Below are 17,949 nucleotides of genomic sequence, written 5' to 3'. Positions count from 1 at the left end.
TAAAACTCCATGAGATGGCCGGGCACGGTGGCTCATGCCTGTAATCCCAGCACTTTGGGAGGCTGAGGTAGGTGGATCATGAGGTCAGGAGTTTGAGACCAGCCTGGTCAACATGGTGAAACCCTGTCTCTACTAAAAATACAAAAATTAGCTGGGTGTGGTGGCACACACCTGTAATCCCAGCTACTCGAGAGGCTGAGGCAGGAGAATTGCTTGAATCCAGGAGGCAGAGGGTGCAGTGAGCTGAGATTGAGCCACTGCACTCCAGCCTGGGCAACAGAGCAAGACTCCATCTCGGAAAAAAAAGGGAAAAAAAAAACAAACCATGAGGTAGCTTCCATTAGCAAACCCATTCTCCAGATGAAATGACTGAGGCCTGGACACTTCATAGGCTCCTTCTATACAGTGGGGTATATAACAGTTCACACCAGGAACTGTTCTAGGTGCTGGAGACACCACAGTGAGCAAAACAGGTAAAAATCCCTGCCCGCACACATCTTACATCCTAGGGTGTGAGAGAGAAAGTAGACAAAAGTAATTCAGAAAAATACAGAGCAATTAGATACTGACAAAGAAATAAGGAAGGGGGCTGGGAAAGGTGAGACAGGATGCAGATTTTAGACAGGTGGTCCAGGAACCAGCCTGCACCGAGAAGGCGGCATTAGAGTCAAGGGCTGAAGGAGAGTGAGCCACGTAGGTATCTGGAGGAAGAGTGTTCCTGGCCTGGGAACAGCAAGTGCAAAGGCCCTGAGGCAGGAGCACATCTCACTCTCACCAGTCTCACTCTGTTTCCAAGGCAGGAAGAGCAAGGAGGCTAATGTGGCTGGAGGGAGAAGAGTGAGAAGGAGGGTGGAGGTGAAGAGATTGAGAAGGTAGCAGTGCCCAGACCACGAGGGTCTGTAGGTCATTGTGAGAACTTTGGATTTTATGCTGAGTGAGATGAGAGCCAGTGGAGGGCTTGGAGCAGTGAAGTGACGTGAGCTGATTTAAGTTTTTTAAGGATCCCTCTGGCTAGTGGGTTGAGAATAGACTGAAGCGGGTGAAGGATGGGGGCTGGGAAATGGGTTAGGAGACCACTGGGTAATCCAGGCAAGAGGTGATGTGGGTGTGAAGCAGGGTGATTGTAGTGGAGGGGGTGGTAAGGGGTAGGATTTAGGACATATTTTGTAGGGACAACCAACAGGATTTGCTAGTGGATTAGCAAATCTAGGTGTGAAAGAAAGAAGACAAGGGAGATAGCAATTATTTCAGCCAAAGTGACTAAAAGGATGAAGTTGTAAGCCTGTAAGGTTCGTGATGCCAATTAGATATCTCAGTGCTGATGTTGAAAATGCAGTAGGGATGACAAGCCAGCAATACAAGAGGAAGGTCAGCACTGGCATCATTAGCATATGGACAGCATTTAATAAGCCTGGACAAGATCACCTAGGAAGTGGGGGTAGATAGAAAAGACAGAGTGCTGCCCTAACATCAGGAGCCCCGGGACACTCCTAGAAGTCAGGGACAGGAGGGGCACCCAGCCAAGGAGACCTAGAAGGAGTAGTCGGAGGGATAGGAGGGCAACCCAGGTATGTCCTCGCAGCCTGGAGGAAGCGTTTCCAGGAGAGAGTGGCTAATGGTGACAAAGGCTGCTGAGCCAAGCGTGGGAGAACTCAGAACAGACTATTCTCCAGGTTTAGCAACAAGGAAGTCATTGGTGGCCTTGATGAGAGCTGGCTGGGTGGAGCAATAGGGGCCAAAGCCTGGTTGGAGCTGGTCCAAGAGAGGTGGAGGCAATGCTTTAAAGGAGTTTTACTCAAGCGAAGGAGAGAGAATGCGGTAGTGCTGTTTTTTATGATAGAAGAAATACAGCATGCTCCAGGGTGAGATTGTGGAAAGATCAGTAGGGGGACAGAGTGGGATGTAGGGAGACAGAGTTGCAGGAGTGACAGCGTATGACTGCCGCCAGGCAGCAGCTGGGTGATCTGCTGCGTGGCTGAGAGCCAGCTTCTGCTGGGCAGACGGTTCTCAAGAGCAGAGAGAATAAGTGGGCATGGGACTACAGGCATCCACCACTACACCCAGCTAATTTTTGTATTTTTTGTAGAGATGGGGTTTCACCATGTTAGCCAGGGTGGTCTTGAACTCCTGACCTCGTGATCCGCCCATCTTGGCCTCCCAAAAGATGTTGGATTATGGCGTCAAACCACAGCCTGGCCTCAAAAAATTTTTTTAATTTAATTTAAAAAAAAAAAAGATCTAAAGATGGTTCCTATAGCTGAGCAAGATAATGGAAGAGAGAATGAGAAGCTGGCAGGCCCCAGATCCTATACAGCTTGAGATACCCAGGCTGGGAGAATTACCTGGACTGCCTCTCCCGAGCTGTGACAGACGTGGAGCAGGTGGCAGCGGGTGAGGCTGAGCTCCCCAGGCGCTCCAGGGCTCTCCTGGGTCAGTGACTGGGGAGGGAATCGGAGCCTTGGATATGCTTTTGCCCCCTAGAACTTAGTCTCAGCCTCCCAAAGTGCTGGTATTACAGGCGTGAGCCACCACACCCTGCCCATCTTCAGATCTTAAATGAGCCATATTCTCCCTCATCTACACGTTTGCACATGCCGTTCCCTTTGGCTAAAGCCCTCCACACAATCCTTAGCCTTTGGTGGCCAACTCTTACTCTCCTTGGCATCTTAGTTTATAAACACTTCCTCTGAGAAGCCTTCCCAGATTTCTCAAAGGCAACCTGGTCTTACCTAGTCTCACTGTCTTGTCATTGTCTGTGTGGCTGTCTCACTCTCTAGACTGTGAACTCTGAGGGTCAGGGGCCAGGTCTGATTCACTCCCAGCAGCCAGCACAGCAAATGTTTGTCGATGAATGCCTAAAAAATGAATGGGTCCTAATCCCAGTTCTGTTTCTAGAATAGTGCCTCGCATAAAGTAGGTGCTTAGTAAATATTTGTTGACTGAAGAAACTTGCTGCACAGCCTGGGCCAAATCACTGCCTCCTCTGAGCTTTAGCTTCTTCCTCTGTGAAACGGGGATGCTAGTGTTCCCTTCTCAACTCCCTCACAAGTAAGCAAAGGGATGTGGAACTTGCCGTCACCCCAGTGCAGGATTTCTCAACCTCAGCCCCATTGATACCGGAGGCTGGACCATTCCTTGTTGCAGGGCCCCGCCTTGTGCACTGCAGGATGTTTAGTGGCATCCCTGGCCTCTACCCACTAGATGCCGGTAGCCACCCCACTCAGTTGTAACAACCAAAAATGTCTCCGGACTTTGCCAAATGTCCCTGGGAAGCAAAATTGGCCCAGCTGAGAACCACTGCCCCAGAGAAAGCTGCCTGCCAGAGAGGGGCTGAGGGAGGAACAGCCTGTGCTCCAACATCCTGCCCAGAGCAGAGGCCCCTGCGGAGTTCAAAGAGCAGCTGCCTGGTTGGCTGGGCCCCTTCCTTTGTCTGTGGGGCCTGTGAAGTCACTCTGGCTCCTCTGCCAGCACCAAAGCCCTTTATGTCCAGATGGGAGGGGTGCCCCCAGGGACCTAGCCCATGGATTCTAGCAGCTTCCTGCCTGCCCCTCCCCTCCGGCTCAGGCTTCCTATTGGGTCACCTGCGAACCCCATCCAGCACCTGTCATGCCCCTGCTCTGGCACTTCCACTCTCCCCCACCTCCCACCCCTCTGTCCCACCCCCAGCCTAACATTAGGAAGCTCTCCTCCAACTGGACCTTCCTACCTACCTGGTCTAAATCTCCCAACTCCCAGGCACGAACTGCCTCCCCAGCCAGGCCAGGCAGCCCATTGTCCCAAGGACACCAGGAGCAGCCTGCCTTGCTCCTGCCTCCTCCCCTTCCCGGGCTGCTCGCTCCCCTTCCCTTGCTAATCTGAATCCAGTCATTTTGAGTCGCAGCGCATTCCCTGCCTAGCTGTGTGACCCAGGGCAATTCTCTCCCCTCTCTGAGCCCCAGTTTCCTCATCTGTAAAACAAGGGTAGTTGCATTTCTCTCCCAGGGTAGCTGTGCAGATTAAAGTATTTGTTTGTAATAATGATCCTGTAACACTTAGTAAGTACTTGATTCCTGTCTGTTTACTGTTATTATTATCATGAATCGACAGATGGTTCCCCAGTCTTTTTTTTTCTCTTTTTTTTTTTTTCCTTTTTGAGACAGAGTTTCGCTCTTGTGGCCCAGGCTGGAGTGCAGTGGCGCGATCTCAGCTCACCACAACCTCCGCCTCCCGGGTTCTAGCAATTCTCCTGCCTCAGCCTCCCAAGTAGGTGGGATTACAGGCATGTTCCACCATGCCCGGCTAATTTTTTGTATTTTTAGTAGAGACAGGGTTTCTACATGTTGGTCAGCCTGATCTCGAACTCCCGACCTCAGGTGATCCACCTGCCTCGGCCTCCCAAAGTGCTGGGATTACAGGCATGAGCCGCCGCACCCGGCTTCCCATCTTGCTGAACAGGCTTTCTGGGGCCACATGCTGGAAAGAGCATGATGTGAAAAGACCTCAGCTCAAGTTCCAGCTCTGCTTCCTCCCCAAGTGGCAGCTCGAGCAAGCCACTTACCTCAGAGTCGTCTCCTTGGAGCCTCAGTCTCCTCTGAGACTAGAGGAGACTGTCTCTAGACAATTTGGCTAGAACAATTTGTGCCCCTGGGACTGTCGTGGTGCTCCAATGAGCTAGTAAGTGTGAGAATGTTTTTGCACATGCCTTCCCTGTACATCTGAGGGACTAAGGAACCAGGTTTTTTAAAGGCCTGGCCAGAGGAAAACGCTGACAGCCAGCCTTTCATGTTCTGTCAGGCCTCTGCATGCTCGGAGCCTCTGTTCTTGAGAACAAAGGAACGCAATCCACTCACTGCCAAGCAGCTGTGCTGGGCTGTGCCCCGGGAGGGCTTTCTCCGCTGCTTGGGCAGAATGTGATTGCTCGGTGGTGGCCGGGAAACATCTCCTGGGACCTCCACAGTTCATGATCCTTCCTGAATGCCTTTGACCTCAAGGTCTCAGAGAGGCTTAAATAAATGGAGAACACACCTGGAGACCAGATGGGCTGCCTCAGTGTCTGGCTTTTTGTTTTTATAAATCTTGGTGTCCTGGGACTTAGAAATGAGCTCTGACCTGTAGAATAGTGAGCCCCCGGGGACTACACTTGTTTCGCTGGGCCTGTCACCTCCTGGGGATGAGGGACAGATGGAGGGACTGACTTCTCAGAGGGGGAAGAGGTATTGCCATGCCCCTTCCAGGTCCCTCTCTGGTCTGAAGGTTGTTATTCCTGTTAGCCCTAGCCTCAGGGAGGGAGCCCCAGGAGCCAAGACCCTGTGTTAATGATGCATGCAAGGCCTTGGAGGTGGCTCCAGCCAGGGTGCCAGGCCCTACCCAGCCTCACCCCTTGGGGTATAGAAGCCTCCTAAGAGTCAAGCCACATCCCCTGCCTAACAGAGTGGTATGCCCTGCCCCTAGGCCAGTCCAGTGAGTGGCAGGCCCTGTACCCATCCTGTCCCCTGGGCTTCAAGCAGCGCAGGTCCACTCGCCAGGGCTGGCATTCGTTGGGTCAGGATTTCCTCCAATCCGCAGGCTCATCTTTGTCTGCTGGTCTCAGACCCACTGAGAGCCCCCTCCTAGGATACCCTCCCACTCATCAGTGGCACCACAAGTGGCCCACCTTGCCCTACATAAGCTACAAGTCTGAGGCTGAGCCCTCATGCCTGCTCGAGGGTACGCCCACCCCTCACCAGTCCTTCTGCCCTGAGCCTTGGTTGCTGCCTGTAGCTGGTCTCAACTCACCCGGGCGCCTTAGATATTATGCCTGGATTCCCCCAGCACTCTGAACGGCTGCTCTTCATGCCTGGGCACGGTGCATCACTCTTCTGCCCCCCCACCGCCACACCTGAGTGGAATCCACACCACTGTCATAGGGGTGGCCCACCTATGTCTGATTACATTCCTCTTCTCGCCCTAGCTCTTCCCCCTACCGCACACTCCTCCTACAGCTCCTTCCCACTCCCACTTCCCAACCCCGCTGTGGGAATTCCCCACATTCCACCAGGCAGGGGCCCCCTGGTTTTGACAAGCTGCCTGTGGCCAGTCAGACCACAGGATGAAACATCAGTGTCCGTCTTCTCTTGGCTCCCCGTCTTCTATGTCCCTGGACAGAGGATTGTGTTTCCATTGACCCCTCTATTCACAGGGCTAATTACTTCCATACAGCCCTCTAAGTCCAAAGGACAGAAACAAAGAGGGTAAAATGCAAAACTAAACTTACTCCTGGCAAAGCTCATGGAAGGAACTTGATACAGGTCAGCGGTCCAGTGGGTATATGAACAGAGGCACAGTTCAGGGACTGGATGTGGCTCCCTGTTGGAGACAGTCCCCATCATTGAGGCATCTTATTTCTGTGCGTGAATGCAGCCAACAGAGGCAACTGAAGTAGGGGGAATGCTCCCGCCAAGCATAACCACGTCCCCACTTTGCCAGATAAGAAAAGAGCCAGAGAGCTGGATGTCCAAGACCCCCAAGGAACGGAGGCAACATTCCTTCTTCCCACTTTTCCTCACCTCTGTCCTGCTCTTGCCTGGAAACGGTCACTCAGGCTAAGGAAAGCCAATCCCAGGTTCCTCCTTCTCCTCTGGCTGGTTATCAGCTCCCTCAGGGAGCAGAGAGTAAACAGAGGTCTTAACAAGAGTTCATGAAATTTTTAGAGTCAGACCTGCTAAGCCGGTGTGGCCAGCCCAGAACCAGGTGATGCAGCCCATGCCACCTGCCCAACACAAACACAGCCAGTTTAATTTGGTGAGTCTTTCCGGAAACCTGCCACATGCCAGGCCCTGGGCTGGGCTCTGGACATACAAGGGAGAGCCCAGTTAGATAGTACACAGTCCTTTGGTGCAATTGGGGAAATAGGGCAAAATGTGATCACAGAAGATAATACCGCATGCCAGTAGCAGGGCACAAATAAAGCTAAAGAATTTCAGGCCAGGTACGGTGGCTCACACCTATAATCCCAGCACTGTGAGAGGCTGAGGCAGCAGGATCACTTGAGGCCAGGAGTTCGAGACCAGCCTGGCCAACGTAGCGAAACCTCATCTCTATGAAAAATTTAAAAATTAGCTCTGCATAGTGATGCATGCCTATAGTCTCAGCTACTCAAGAGGCTGAGGCAGGAGGATCACTTAAGCCTAGGAGTTGGAGGCTCCAATGAGCTATGATGATACTACTGCACTCCAGCATGGGTGACAGAGTGAGACCCTGTCTTCTATTTTTTTAAAAAAGAAGAAGCCAGCACGGTGGCTCATACCTGTAATCCCAGCACTTTGGGAGGCCGAAGTGAGCAGATCACCTGAGGTCAGGAGTTCAAGACCAGCCTGGCCAACATGGCGAAACCCTATCTCTACTAAAAATACAAAAAATTAGCCGGGCATGGTGGCGGATGCCTATAATCCTAGCTACTCAGGAGACTGAGGCATGAGAATCACTTGAACCTGGGAGGTGAAGGTTGCAGTGAGCCAAGATCACACCACTGCATTCCAGCCTGGGGGACAGAGCAAGACTCTGTCTCCAAAATAAATAAATAAATAAATAAATAAGACAAAGAAGGAGAAAAAGGAATTTCAGAGGACAGAATGAGCACATCTGCCAGGCGACCAGGAAGGCTTCCCACAGAGTGGGCCTTTTGAATTGAGCCTCTGGGGATGGTTACAACAAGCAGAGAGGAGGAGGTGGAGGGAACCATGTGAGCAGAAGCTTTGGACCTGAGTCGGGTAGGGGCAGAAGTGAGAGGCTGGCTGGGAGAAAGGACTGGAGCTAGACTGCAGACGGCCTTGGTTAGTCCTGGCTCTGCCAATATTTGCAGGATGATCTAAGTTTGTCATGTCTCCCCTCTGGGTCTCCGTTTCCTCATCTGTCAAATGGAAGAGGTGGCCTAGAATTCATGGTTTTCAATCTTTTCAGACCCATTGTCTACTTTTCCTAACAAATCATTTGTAATATCTCAAAGATAATATAACCTTTTTACAATTTCAAGTGTAACCTTTTCACAGTTTCAAGTGTTGTGTGTGTATATGTACATATATACATACTCTGACTATTAATATAAAGGAAAATAGAAGGAAATTATTAATAATCAAATATTTTGTATGTCAACATGTAGATGCTCACCCACAATCACACTAGAAAACATAGCAAAGTAGCCAGGTCCTCTCGTCATAGGTAAAACACCATCCTGCCTCAAATGCCTATACAGGTAGGTTGTCTCGGTCAGTGGTGTTGTCCTTAGGGATGTATTTTCCAATAAAACAAACATTTCTTAGGGAAGTTCCAAACAAAACAGATGCAGCCTTCCCTTCATTTACACGGTGGTTGCATTCTGAAATATTCAGTGTATATTAAAACTGCAAAAAATTATTTTATGTTTATACATGAAATGGAATTAGGTTATAGTTTCTGATCCTTATAAAAAAGATTTTTCATCCACATGAATGTCTGCTGGGACATGTGGAAATCACTGGGAGACAGGGAAGGTGTGGGGCAGAAATTCCCTTTGCAGAACTGTCCTGTCCATTTCGTGGTCTTTAGCATCCCTGGATCCCAGCTGTCGTTAAGACGACCTGAACACACTCACAAATTTCCCCATTCCCCCTAGGGGGGCAGTAGCAACTGGATCATCTGGAAGCTCCCTCCCAGCTCTAAAATTCCCCAATTCTAGGCCTCATTCTGGTTAATTCAACAAACATTTGCCAGTGCCTACTATGTGCTTCGCCCTGGGCATCCGGCAGTGAACAAGCAGCTGTAGCCCCTGCTCCCCTGCAGATAATATCTGGAAGGACCTTAACCACCACCCTTCCATTTTACAGGGGAGGAAGATGAGGCCCAGAGAGGGCACACTTGTATTTGAGGTCACACAGCAGGTCAGAGGCCTCCTACGTACCAACCAGAACTCTGCCCTCAGGAAGGCACTGCATGGTAGGTCCACAGCCTTCTCCCCACTCATCTTCTCTCCCTCCTCCACCCCCCACAGTGCCAGCCGCCCTAACCCTGGACCCAGGCACAGCCCACCAGCGCCTGATCCTGTCGGACGACTGCACCATTGTGGCTTACGGCAACCTGCACCCACAGCCGCTGCAGGACTCACCAAAGCGCTTCGATGTGGAGGTGTCGGTGCTGGGTTCTGAAGCCTTCAGTAGTGGCGTCCACTACTGGGAGGTGGTGGTGGCAGAGAAGACCCAGTGGGTGATCGGGCTGGCGCACGAAGCTGCAAGCCGCAAGGGCAGCATCCAGATCCAGCCCAGCCGAGGCTTCTACTGCATCGTGATGCACGATGGCAACCAGTACAGCGCCTGCACGGAGCCCTGGACGCGGCTCAACGTCCGGGACAAGCTTGACAAGGTGGGCGTCTTCCTGGACTACGATCAAGGCTTGCTCATCTTCTACAATGCTGATGACATGTCCTGGCTCTACACCTTCCGCGAGAAGTTCCCTGGCAAGCTCTGCTCTTACTTCAGCCCTGGCCAGAGCCACGCCAATGGCAAGAACGTTCAGCCGCTGCGGATCAACACCGTCCGCATCTAGTCCAGGCCGAAGCAGACCACAGCCTCCTAGGGCCACTGCCACCTGCAAGAGCCCTGCCCAGGAGATAGAAGACCTGGACTACGGCCCACAGTGGCCACTGGAGACCTCAGGCCAGTTGTTTACCCTCCAGTCTCCATGTCCCTGTCTGTAAAATGGAGGTTGCATTCCCTACTTCCTAAACTCTCTTCCAGCATCGATGTTCTGTAGCTCTGACCTTGATGGGGATACAGCTTTGATCCAAGGATGTGACATGGCTTCTCCTCAGGGCAACCCCTGCCCAACCCTCAGCCCCATCCTCTCAGGGGCAGGGGACTACCTTCCAGTGTCTCCCTCCTGCCCAGCCCTGGCCTCAGGAAGTGTCAGTGCATGGCCAGTAGTTGGCAGCCCGAAAGACACACAGCACCCTCTTATGTCCCATGGCCTAAGACTTGCCCCTGACCAAGCTAGTGATGGGCCATTTACCCTTGACCCCAGTCCACAGTGGACACAGGTAGTGTCCTAGGGTTGCCTGAGAACCAACCTCTCCTGCCACCCCCACACCAAGAACTATATGGTTCCTACTTTTCCCACCGATCTGCTGGTCAATGATGATGCTGTGGCCTGTGGAAGGCACCTGGTAGTTAAGTCCACACATTACAGTCATGTGCCACCACCTTCCTGCGCACAGGCCCAAGGTCAGGGTGAGAGTATACCCAAAGCTGATGCAGAGCCCATTAGCCTAAAAGCAACTGCAGGACAAGCCTCCCTGGATGATCGAGGTCCCCCAGCAGCTCTGAACAAGAGTCCAGGCAACCCTCTTCAGCCAAGCCTCTGTGACCTGCTAGGGTGCAGGAGGCTTCCAGAAGCTGTTGTTGTAATTAGGACCCAAGCACTGGGAGGGGCTGTTGGCTGGGACCCCTCGTCAGACTTGGCATCTATCTCAGTTAGGATCCTGCTGCAGAAAACAAGAGCCACTTGTAGCTGGTTTAATTAGACAAGGATTTATTACCTGGCCCCTGGTGGCTTGCAACATTGTTGGAAGAGCTGGAGAAGCAGACTCTGCTGAATTTCCAGGAACGACTCCCAGCGCCAGATTCATCATGTCTGTTGTGACCAGGAAAGCTGACCCCATCCGCAGGAAGCCACCGCGCCAGAAAGCTGCTGACTGCAGAACTAGGCTCCCTCTGCCACGGTCCGTGCCAGCCAATGGATGTCCTGAGGCCTGCCCCTCTCCCACTTCACTCAGTTCCCAAATCTAAATTTTTACAAGAGATTCTGTTTGGGGGAACTTAAGTCAGATCCAGAACCTTGGCTGCAAGGGAGTCTGGGAAATGTCGTTTTCCTATTTCCAACTTCAGTCATACAAAAAGGCTCAGTAGAAGGAAGTTTGGGTGGGCTGAGCAAGCCCCACCTGTGTTTTTTTGCCACAGCATCCAATTGTGAAGAACTCGGGAGAGGGTGGAGTCCACATCTAGGGTTGTCCTGCCGCTTGGTTCTGTCCCTGCCCAGAGGTGGGAACTGGAGGAGTGGGCTGCAAGACTCAGCCTAAAACTCCCCGGCCTTGACTTTTCTTTCTAGTTCTGGGGCCTCGATTCTGCACTTGGGGTCTCTGAACACACCATCCCAAGGTAGCCAGAAGAGCTAAACATAGGGGGTTCTTACAGTGGCAGCCCCCCACCTGCCGGGGCCTCCCTTGGGCAAGAGGAATTGTCAGCCCTACCCCACCCCTTCAACTACCAGAATCTGGGCCACCCCAGAAGTATTTTTATTTAAAATGTTGCCCGTTTTATGAGTTATGATCAATTTGTATTAAAGTTACAGATGTCAATAGCCAGTTCCACTCATTCTGACAAACACACAGGCCCACCCAGCTCTGTCCCAGGCAGTGCACACACACGAGCAGAGCTAATCCACAAAGCAGCCCGGCTGGGTAAATGGTATTATGCTCATTTTACAGAGGAGGAAAAATGGGGTTCAGAGAGAAGCCATGACTTACCTGGAGTCCCATATCCCATGCTGGCAAGTGCCACACCACAAACCTGTCCAAAAACTTACCAGCCAGGGAGGGCTGTCAGTCCTTACCTGGAGGAGAGGTGGTGGTAGTCTTGGGAGCAGGCAGTGGGCAGCTCATGGGGCAGTGGCAAGAGCCTGGTCTCGGGAACCACACAGACCTCAGCTCAAGTCCAGGCTCCATCACTGTGTGACTTTAGAAAAAGGACCACCCTCTCTGGGACTGTTTTCCCACATGGAAGATGAGGATAATAACACCGATTTCACATGATTTATTGGTAAGCTATAAAGTGCAGTGCACTTAAGGAGGCCCTACCCTATGCCCCCAGCTGCCTCCCAGAGTCAGTGGCTGGAGCTGTGTGGGTTTCCTGAACCTCTGGACTGACTCTGACCTAAGTAGTCTTTCTCCTTATGGTCTATGACGGGTAAGGGACCGCCTAGGCCAGGACAGTCCTGAGGTCTATCCCACCTGTGACTGATGGGGAAGCATCCTGGCTGGGAGTTAGGACAGGCTCTGCCTGTGGACACATGGGCTGTGCACACTTAAGTGGAAAAGACTGTCGACTAAAGAAGAAGTATCAAGCTTTTAAAGAATTCAGGTTCACTTTACTTAGAAGTCTTACTGAGTACTATAGATAGGCCTAGAGCCCAGCAGCGGCCCTTTAGAGAGGTTCTATCAGTCAGCCTCAGGACAGTATTTTAGCCCACTGCTTATATACAGGTGGTGGAGGTTTAGTACATGCAAAATCACATCTCGTTTGCTCAGAAGTAACATTAAAGCAGAGTCACATCAACGTTTGCATGTAAGAGTGTGTCTGGGCTATAGATTACAGAGGCATAATCATGAAAACCATCAGACGCTATCTTCTGTACAGGAAAAGGCAAGGACTAGGTTCAATTATCTTTTAAGGAATATAGTGACTCAGGCAAGAGATGTAGGGGGCCATGTCCACTACTCTGTCTTGTCTCCAAAGCATCCCTCCAGAGAGCTGTACATGGTCACAGAGTCAGAGGCTTGTGAAATTATGCTGGCAAGCAGAAATGAGGGAAGCAGCTTCTTCCATTTGCTGCTGTGTCTCCCAGGCCACTGGGCGCTCTCTGCAGTGTGCAGGGAGCCCAGCACCCCTGGGAGCCCTGGACTGGTGTTGGCTTTCTGTTATTTACACCCTAAGACATCCTCGGCTTCCTCACCTGCAGAATGAGGGAGGTTAGACTGCAGACCACAGGTGGATCTTCATCTACAGCCTGGAGCTGGGGCGAGGGGAAAGGGAACCACCTCAGTCATTGACTTGCCTGGGTTTCTAGGAAGAGGGATGAGAACAAGGATGGGGGAGGGGCTGTTGGCACGGGTGGGTGGAGGGGTCTCTGACTGGCTGATGGAGAGCAGCCCAGTTGACAGGGAAGTGACTGGGGTGATTCTGAAACTAGAGTATCCCAAGCCCTCCCCCATCCTCTCAGATCCCTGTGACTGCCCTCAAACCATGCCCTCTCATTTTGGCTCAGTGGATCTGTCTTTGCTCAGCCTTCTCCCTCTGGGGTCGGAGCACCCGCTCCATGGCGCATTCCACCTTCCCCCCACTCAGCCTCAGCAGCAGCTCCAAGAAATGCTGGCCACTTCCCAGGCTTTACTCACAGTTTCCAAGTGTCTGGAAGTAACTCTAGAGTAATTTACATCAGCTGGGGACTCCTGGAAATGAGGGTGTCTCCAAGAGATATATTTGATACACATCCAGAGAATTCCTGAATGAAAGAATCTGGGGTTGTCAGGCTGATATCATGAACCCCACATTTAACACATTAAGAGAGGGGACCAAGGCCAGGCTTGGGAAGGAAGGAGGGATCAACAAAGGCTTTACCCAGGACAGATAAAAACGGTAGAATGGCAGTAACCCCATTCGGAGTCCCCATTTGTAGTCAGCAAGCAAAGTACTGGTACCTTTCACACCTTATCTAACCATCGAGACATGCCCCTGAGGCTGGTATCATCATCTCAGTGTTTGAGCAGGGAAACATCACTTCCCAGAGGACCCACAGCCAGTACTCAGCAGAGCTGGAAATCAGACCAGGTCCATCCAAAGCTAAAGCCAGAAGTCCCTTTACTGGACCTCTCTGGAAATGTTTCTCAACTCTGACGATGGCTTCAGTGACGGGCAGCAGCCACCAGGACTGTGATCCCCCTGGGATTTAAAGTGGGAGGTTAAACCAGGCTCCACGCCACCGTGGAATTGTGCAATTGTAAGTCAAGTCTCAATTGTAAGCCAAGCTTCATGTGTCTCCCAGGGTCAGGAGTGGAGTTAGAAAGGCTCCATGGGACCCTGAGCAAGTCTCTCTCCTTCCCTGGACCTCAGTTTCCCCATCTGTATTGGGGAAGGGTTAGGTATCTATTCTAGTTGATTAATTGCCAGGGCCTGAGCTCTGATGGTCCAGGATTCTGTAAGTCTCATGTGAGGTCCCACGGCTTGCACTGCTCAGCATCTAACAAGGCCATTAGCTCTGGCTCCTTCTCTCTGGGGTGGCAGCAGGAACAGAAAATAACAGAGATAAGTTCTCTTGGCAGCACAGAACTTGGCTCAGGGGCTCTGGGGATGGGGCCTTCCCTCCTGCCAGGGAGGCCATCTCGAGAGGCTGACTGCTGACACCTGGGCAGCACTGTCTGTCTCCTCCCCTCCTGCCTGGGTCCCAGCTCTGTTCACCACCCCCAAGCACAGCACCACAAGGTCAACTGCAAAGGTCCCGTATCACAGGCTTAATTACAGAGGGCTAGGAGGGAGGTGGGAGGTGGGAGAGGAAGGTAGAGTACTAACCAAGGTGCTGAATTATCACTGCCCATCAGGACACGGTTATTTCCCCTTACTCTGGGACACCGAAGATTCTACACAATCTTCCTGTAATCCTGAACCACAAAAGGGAGGCACAGCCTCCAAAAAAAGTAGGAGAGGGGAGGAGGGGGAAGTACTTTTATTTTGAAATGTGTTCATTTTCCTTTGTTTTTATTTTATATCTTAATGAAAAGAATGTATTTTTAACGCTAAATTCAAAATAGCAGTTTTCTCTTTTTTTAAGTTCCAGGATACATGTGCAGGACGTGCAGGTTTGTTACATAGGTAAATGTGTGCTATGGTGGTTTGCTGCAGCTATCAACCTATCAGAACAAACAGTTTTCTATCTGCTTCCAAAATTTCCACAGTTCTATCATATTTCTATTACAAAATGCTCCCTACCCCTTGAAATTAGATGAAGTGGGGGAAGGGTTGACACTGCGGACCAGAGACCCAGGGACTTCCTACCCTGATGTCATGACAAGGACTGGGGAAGGGCTTTCAGGAAGCTGGCATCAGAGGCACAAAACCTCAGGTCCTGGTGAGCTTCCCAAAACTGTGGGACTAGATGTGATCAAATCTGAATGCTGGAAGGGTCTGAGTGATCCTCCAGTCCAACCTGAAGCCCAGAGAAGGTTAGTTTCTAGCTCCATATCACACAGCATACGGCAGAGCTGAGATCAGAACTCAGGTGTCCTGGTTCCCAGTCAGCACACAGGGGAGGGAGATTAACCAGCTGAGAGGGCCCGAGCCCAGGCAAAGAAAAGGAACACAGGCCAGGCTGGAAGGGGCAGGGCCAGGGCTTAGGAGGGAGGTGCTCAGAGATGAAGGGCCCCACATCTAAGAAGGTCTGTGGGGGCACAAGAGTGCCTATCAGAATTGGGGACTGCAGCTCCTCCAAGAGGAGAAGGAGGGAGCAAAAGGGTGATCGAATCAGGAAGTCCTCCCTGGGGTGAGCATGCCAGTCAGTATCACGGGCCCCAGCATGGCTGAGGAGAGACCCCTTATCTCAACCCTGCCATGTACAGAGAAGAAAACTGGGACATACATGCAAAGCCTGCAGGGCACAGTCAGGGCCAGATCCAGGTCTCCTGACTCAGCCATCAACTCTTTTCATGCAAACTTCAGTCTCCCTCTTGGCCAGATCCAGGTCTCCTGACTCCCAGCCATCAACTCTTTTAATGCAAACTTCAGTCTCCCTCTTGTGGATTCTGGTGCCTCCTCCTACCCCCTGGGAACCTGGAACCTGAGCAGAAGGAGAAGGAGAGAGGAGGGTTCCAACGACCCCAGGCACTAGGAGCTGGGTGCCTTCCTCTGTCATCCTCTCCAAGGAGAAGAGACAGTTGGCCTGGACCTCCAGGGCAGAGCCACTTCATACCTGCCCACACCTGGTCCTCCCTTGCTGGCAACAGAGTTCAGAGCTAGCACCAGCCACAGCAAGGACAAAGCCCAGCCCAGGCAGCTGCTGGAGCTGCAGGGAGTCCCAGGTAAGTGAGAGCATTGGGACTGATGGTCCAAGGGGGTTCACTGATTTCATGGCACTAGAGAAAGCCCTGGGATATATCAAGTGGTTTGAATGTTTTTACATCTTTTTCCCCAGAAAAGGGGCTCTTGTCCCCTCACTCCCTGCAGGCTGAGCCCGTGTGCCTGCTTCCTCTGCTTACCGCATACCCCAGGCCAAAGGCCCTCCCTGACCAAGCTGCCAGATCTGCCAACCGGAAGCGAGGTCCTGGGGCCCAGCAGCTCTGTTCTTGTCATTGGGAGAAGGGAGAAGCAGACCCAAGAGGTCACCAACAAAAGCAGACAGGCTGGAGGTGTGTGCCTCTCACCAGGATGGGGCTGTGGGTTGAGACCTGGGTAAACCCCAGCTCTGTCTCTGACTCACTGATGACCCTGGACAGCTCCTTCATCGCCACCTTAAGCATCCCTGTTCCTCATCGGCTCAACAAGAGGGACAAGGCAAAAGTTCTAGCCTGAGGCAGCTTCCTGGAGTTTGTCCAGTGGTACCCCTCTCACCCCCCTTTCCTCTTAGGGACCCCCCTCTGCCACACTCTGGAAAGTCCTTCCCCACTTCTTTCATTCCTCCATCAAAATTTACCCTCCTGTGTTCCTCAGCATAACTGGCTTACTGTTTAAGATGTCTCCCTGATACGACCTATGCACATTTATAATAGGAACCCTCCCAGCAGAAGAGTAGCTGATGGTGGGATCTCAGACACTCTGACAAGCAGCAGGGGAAAGATTATGGGGAGGACAGAAAGAGATAGGGGACTTCCTATGACACCATATGGCAGCACTACGGCAGCTGCTGGTGGCTCCTGTCTTTCCAGCTGATCTGTCTCACTCCTGCCCCAGTCCTCAGCACTCAGCCCTCCCCACCAGCAGCCCAATACAGGCTAATGGCCATGCACCACAGCCTTTCTGTTTGCAGGGGCTTCCTCTGCAGGAGGAAAACAACCTATGCATATAATGTTAGATAAGCATATTTTTGGCCTTAATGAATCTGCTTTTGGAATCCTCTTCCCCCTGCCTAATGTCCTCCTTTTCCTTACTGTTGAAATCTTACTCATCCTTCATGTCCCACTCAAGGCGGGCTGTGTCAGTCATTCAGGTCCAGGAGATTCACTGATCCTGGGCTTTCCAAGAAGGACTCTGGGTCTCCCACCGCCACCAGGCATGAGCATCTCGAAGTGGGGATCCTGTCCTATGGTTCTGCATGCTGAGTGCAGAGAGAATGCCAGAAAATGTTTTCTGGTTGAAACTGCCTAATGTCAAGCTGTAATTGTGAAACTACCCCATCTCCAAGATGGGAGGCAACTTACAGACCAGAGATAACCCCTCCCTGATGATGCTGAGCCCCCAGAGCGACCCTCACTGACCACCCCCTACACCTAGATTTTGTGCAGGGAGAGGCAGGGAAAAGAGGCAGAGACTAGGAAAGTTATTTGTTTGCTTTTTAAACAAATTATAATATAACTTGTGTTCATTTTAAAAATTTAAAATAAACAGAGTAGAAAGTAGAAATTCTCCTCATTCTCCTTCCCCAGTCCCAGAAGTCAGCAGTTATTAACAGTCAGTGCGAGTCCTGCAGGCATTTTTGCTTACATATAAACAAATGTCATTTTCTTTTACAAAAAATATGATCATCCTTCACATACTCTATGTATTCTGTGGTGTTAAGTAGAAACCCATCCCTTTCCCCTGCTACCTCCCTGGACCCCAGGCTCCTCAGGCTCCTACAAATGAAATTGTTGGTCAAAAGATTTTCTCATTTAAAATGTGTTGCTGGCCGGGCGCGGTGGCTCAAGCCTGTAATCCCAGCACTTTGGGAGGCCGAGACGGGCGGATCACGAGGTCAGGAGATCGAGACCATGCTGGCTAACACGGTGAAACCCCGTCTCTACTAAAAAATACAAAAAAAAAAAAACTAGCCGGGCGAAGTGGCGGGCACCTGTAGTCCCAGCTACTTGGGAGGCTGAGGCAGGAGAATGGTGTGAACCCGGGAGGCGGAGCTTGCAGTGAGCTGAGATCCGGCCACTGCACTCCAGCATGGGCGACAGAGCGAGACTCCGTCTCAAAAAAAATAAATAAATAAAATAAAATAAAA

General features: G+C 51.5%; 1 protein-coding gene across 1 annotated transcript in view; it reads left to right on the top strand.

The window, feature by feature from the left end:
• TRIM62 (tripartite motif containing 62) overlaps window positions 1–16,157 on the top strand; it is a 40,111-nt gene extending 23,954 nt beyond the window's left edge. The window contains exon 5 of the mRNA XM_021939157.2: window positions 8,984–16,157. Within this exon, the coding sequence (XP_021794849.2) occupies window positions 8,984–9,534 (551 nt within the window). The 3' untranslated portion in view covers window positions 9,535–16,157. The remainder of the gene's footprint in view (window positions 1–8,983) is intronic.
• Window positions 16,158–17,949: the final 1,792 nt, after the last annotated feature.

The sequence above is a fragment of the Papio anubis genome, chromosome 1, assembly GCF_008728515.1.
Source record: "Papio anubis isolate 15944 chromosome 1, Panubis1.0, whole genome shotgun sequence".
Taxonomy (NCBI): Eukaryota; Metazoa; Chordata; class Mammalia; order Primates; family Cercopithecidae; genus Papio; species Papio anubis.
This window is presented reverse-complemented; position numbering and strand designations above follow the sequence as displayed.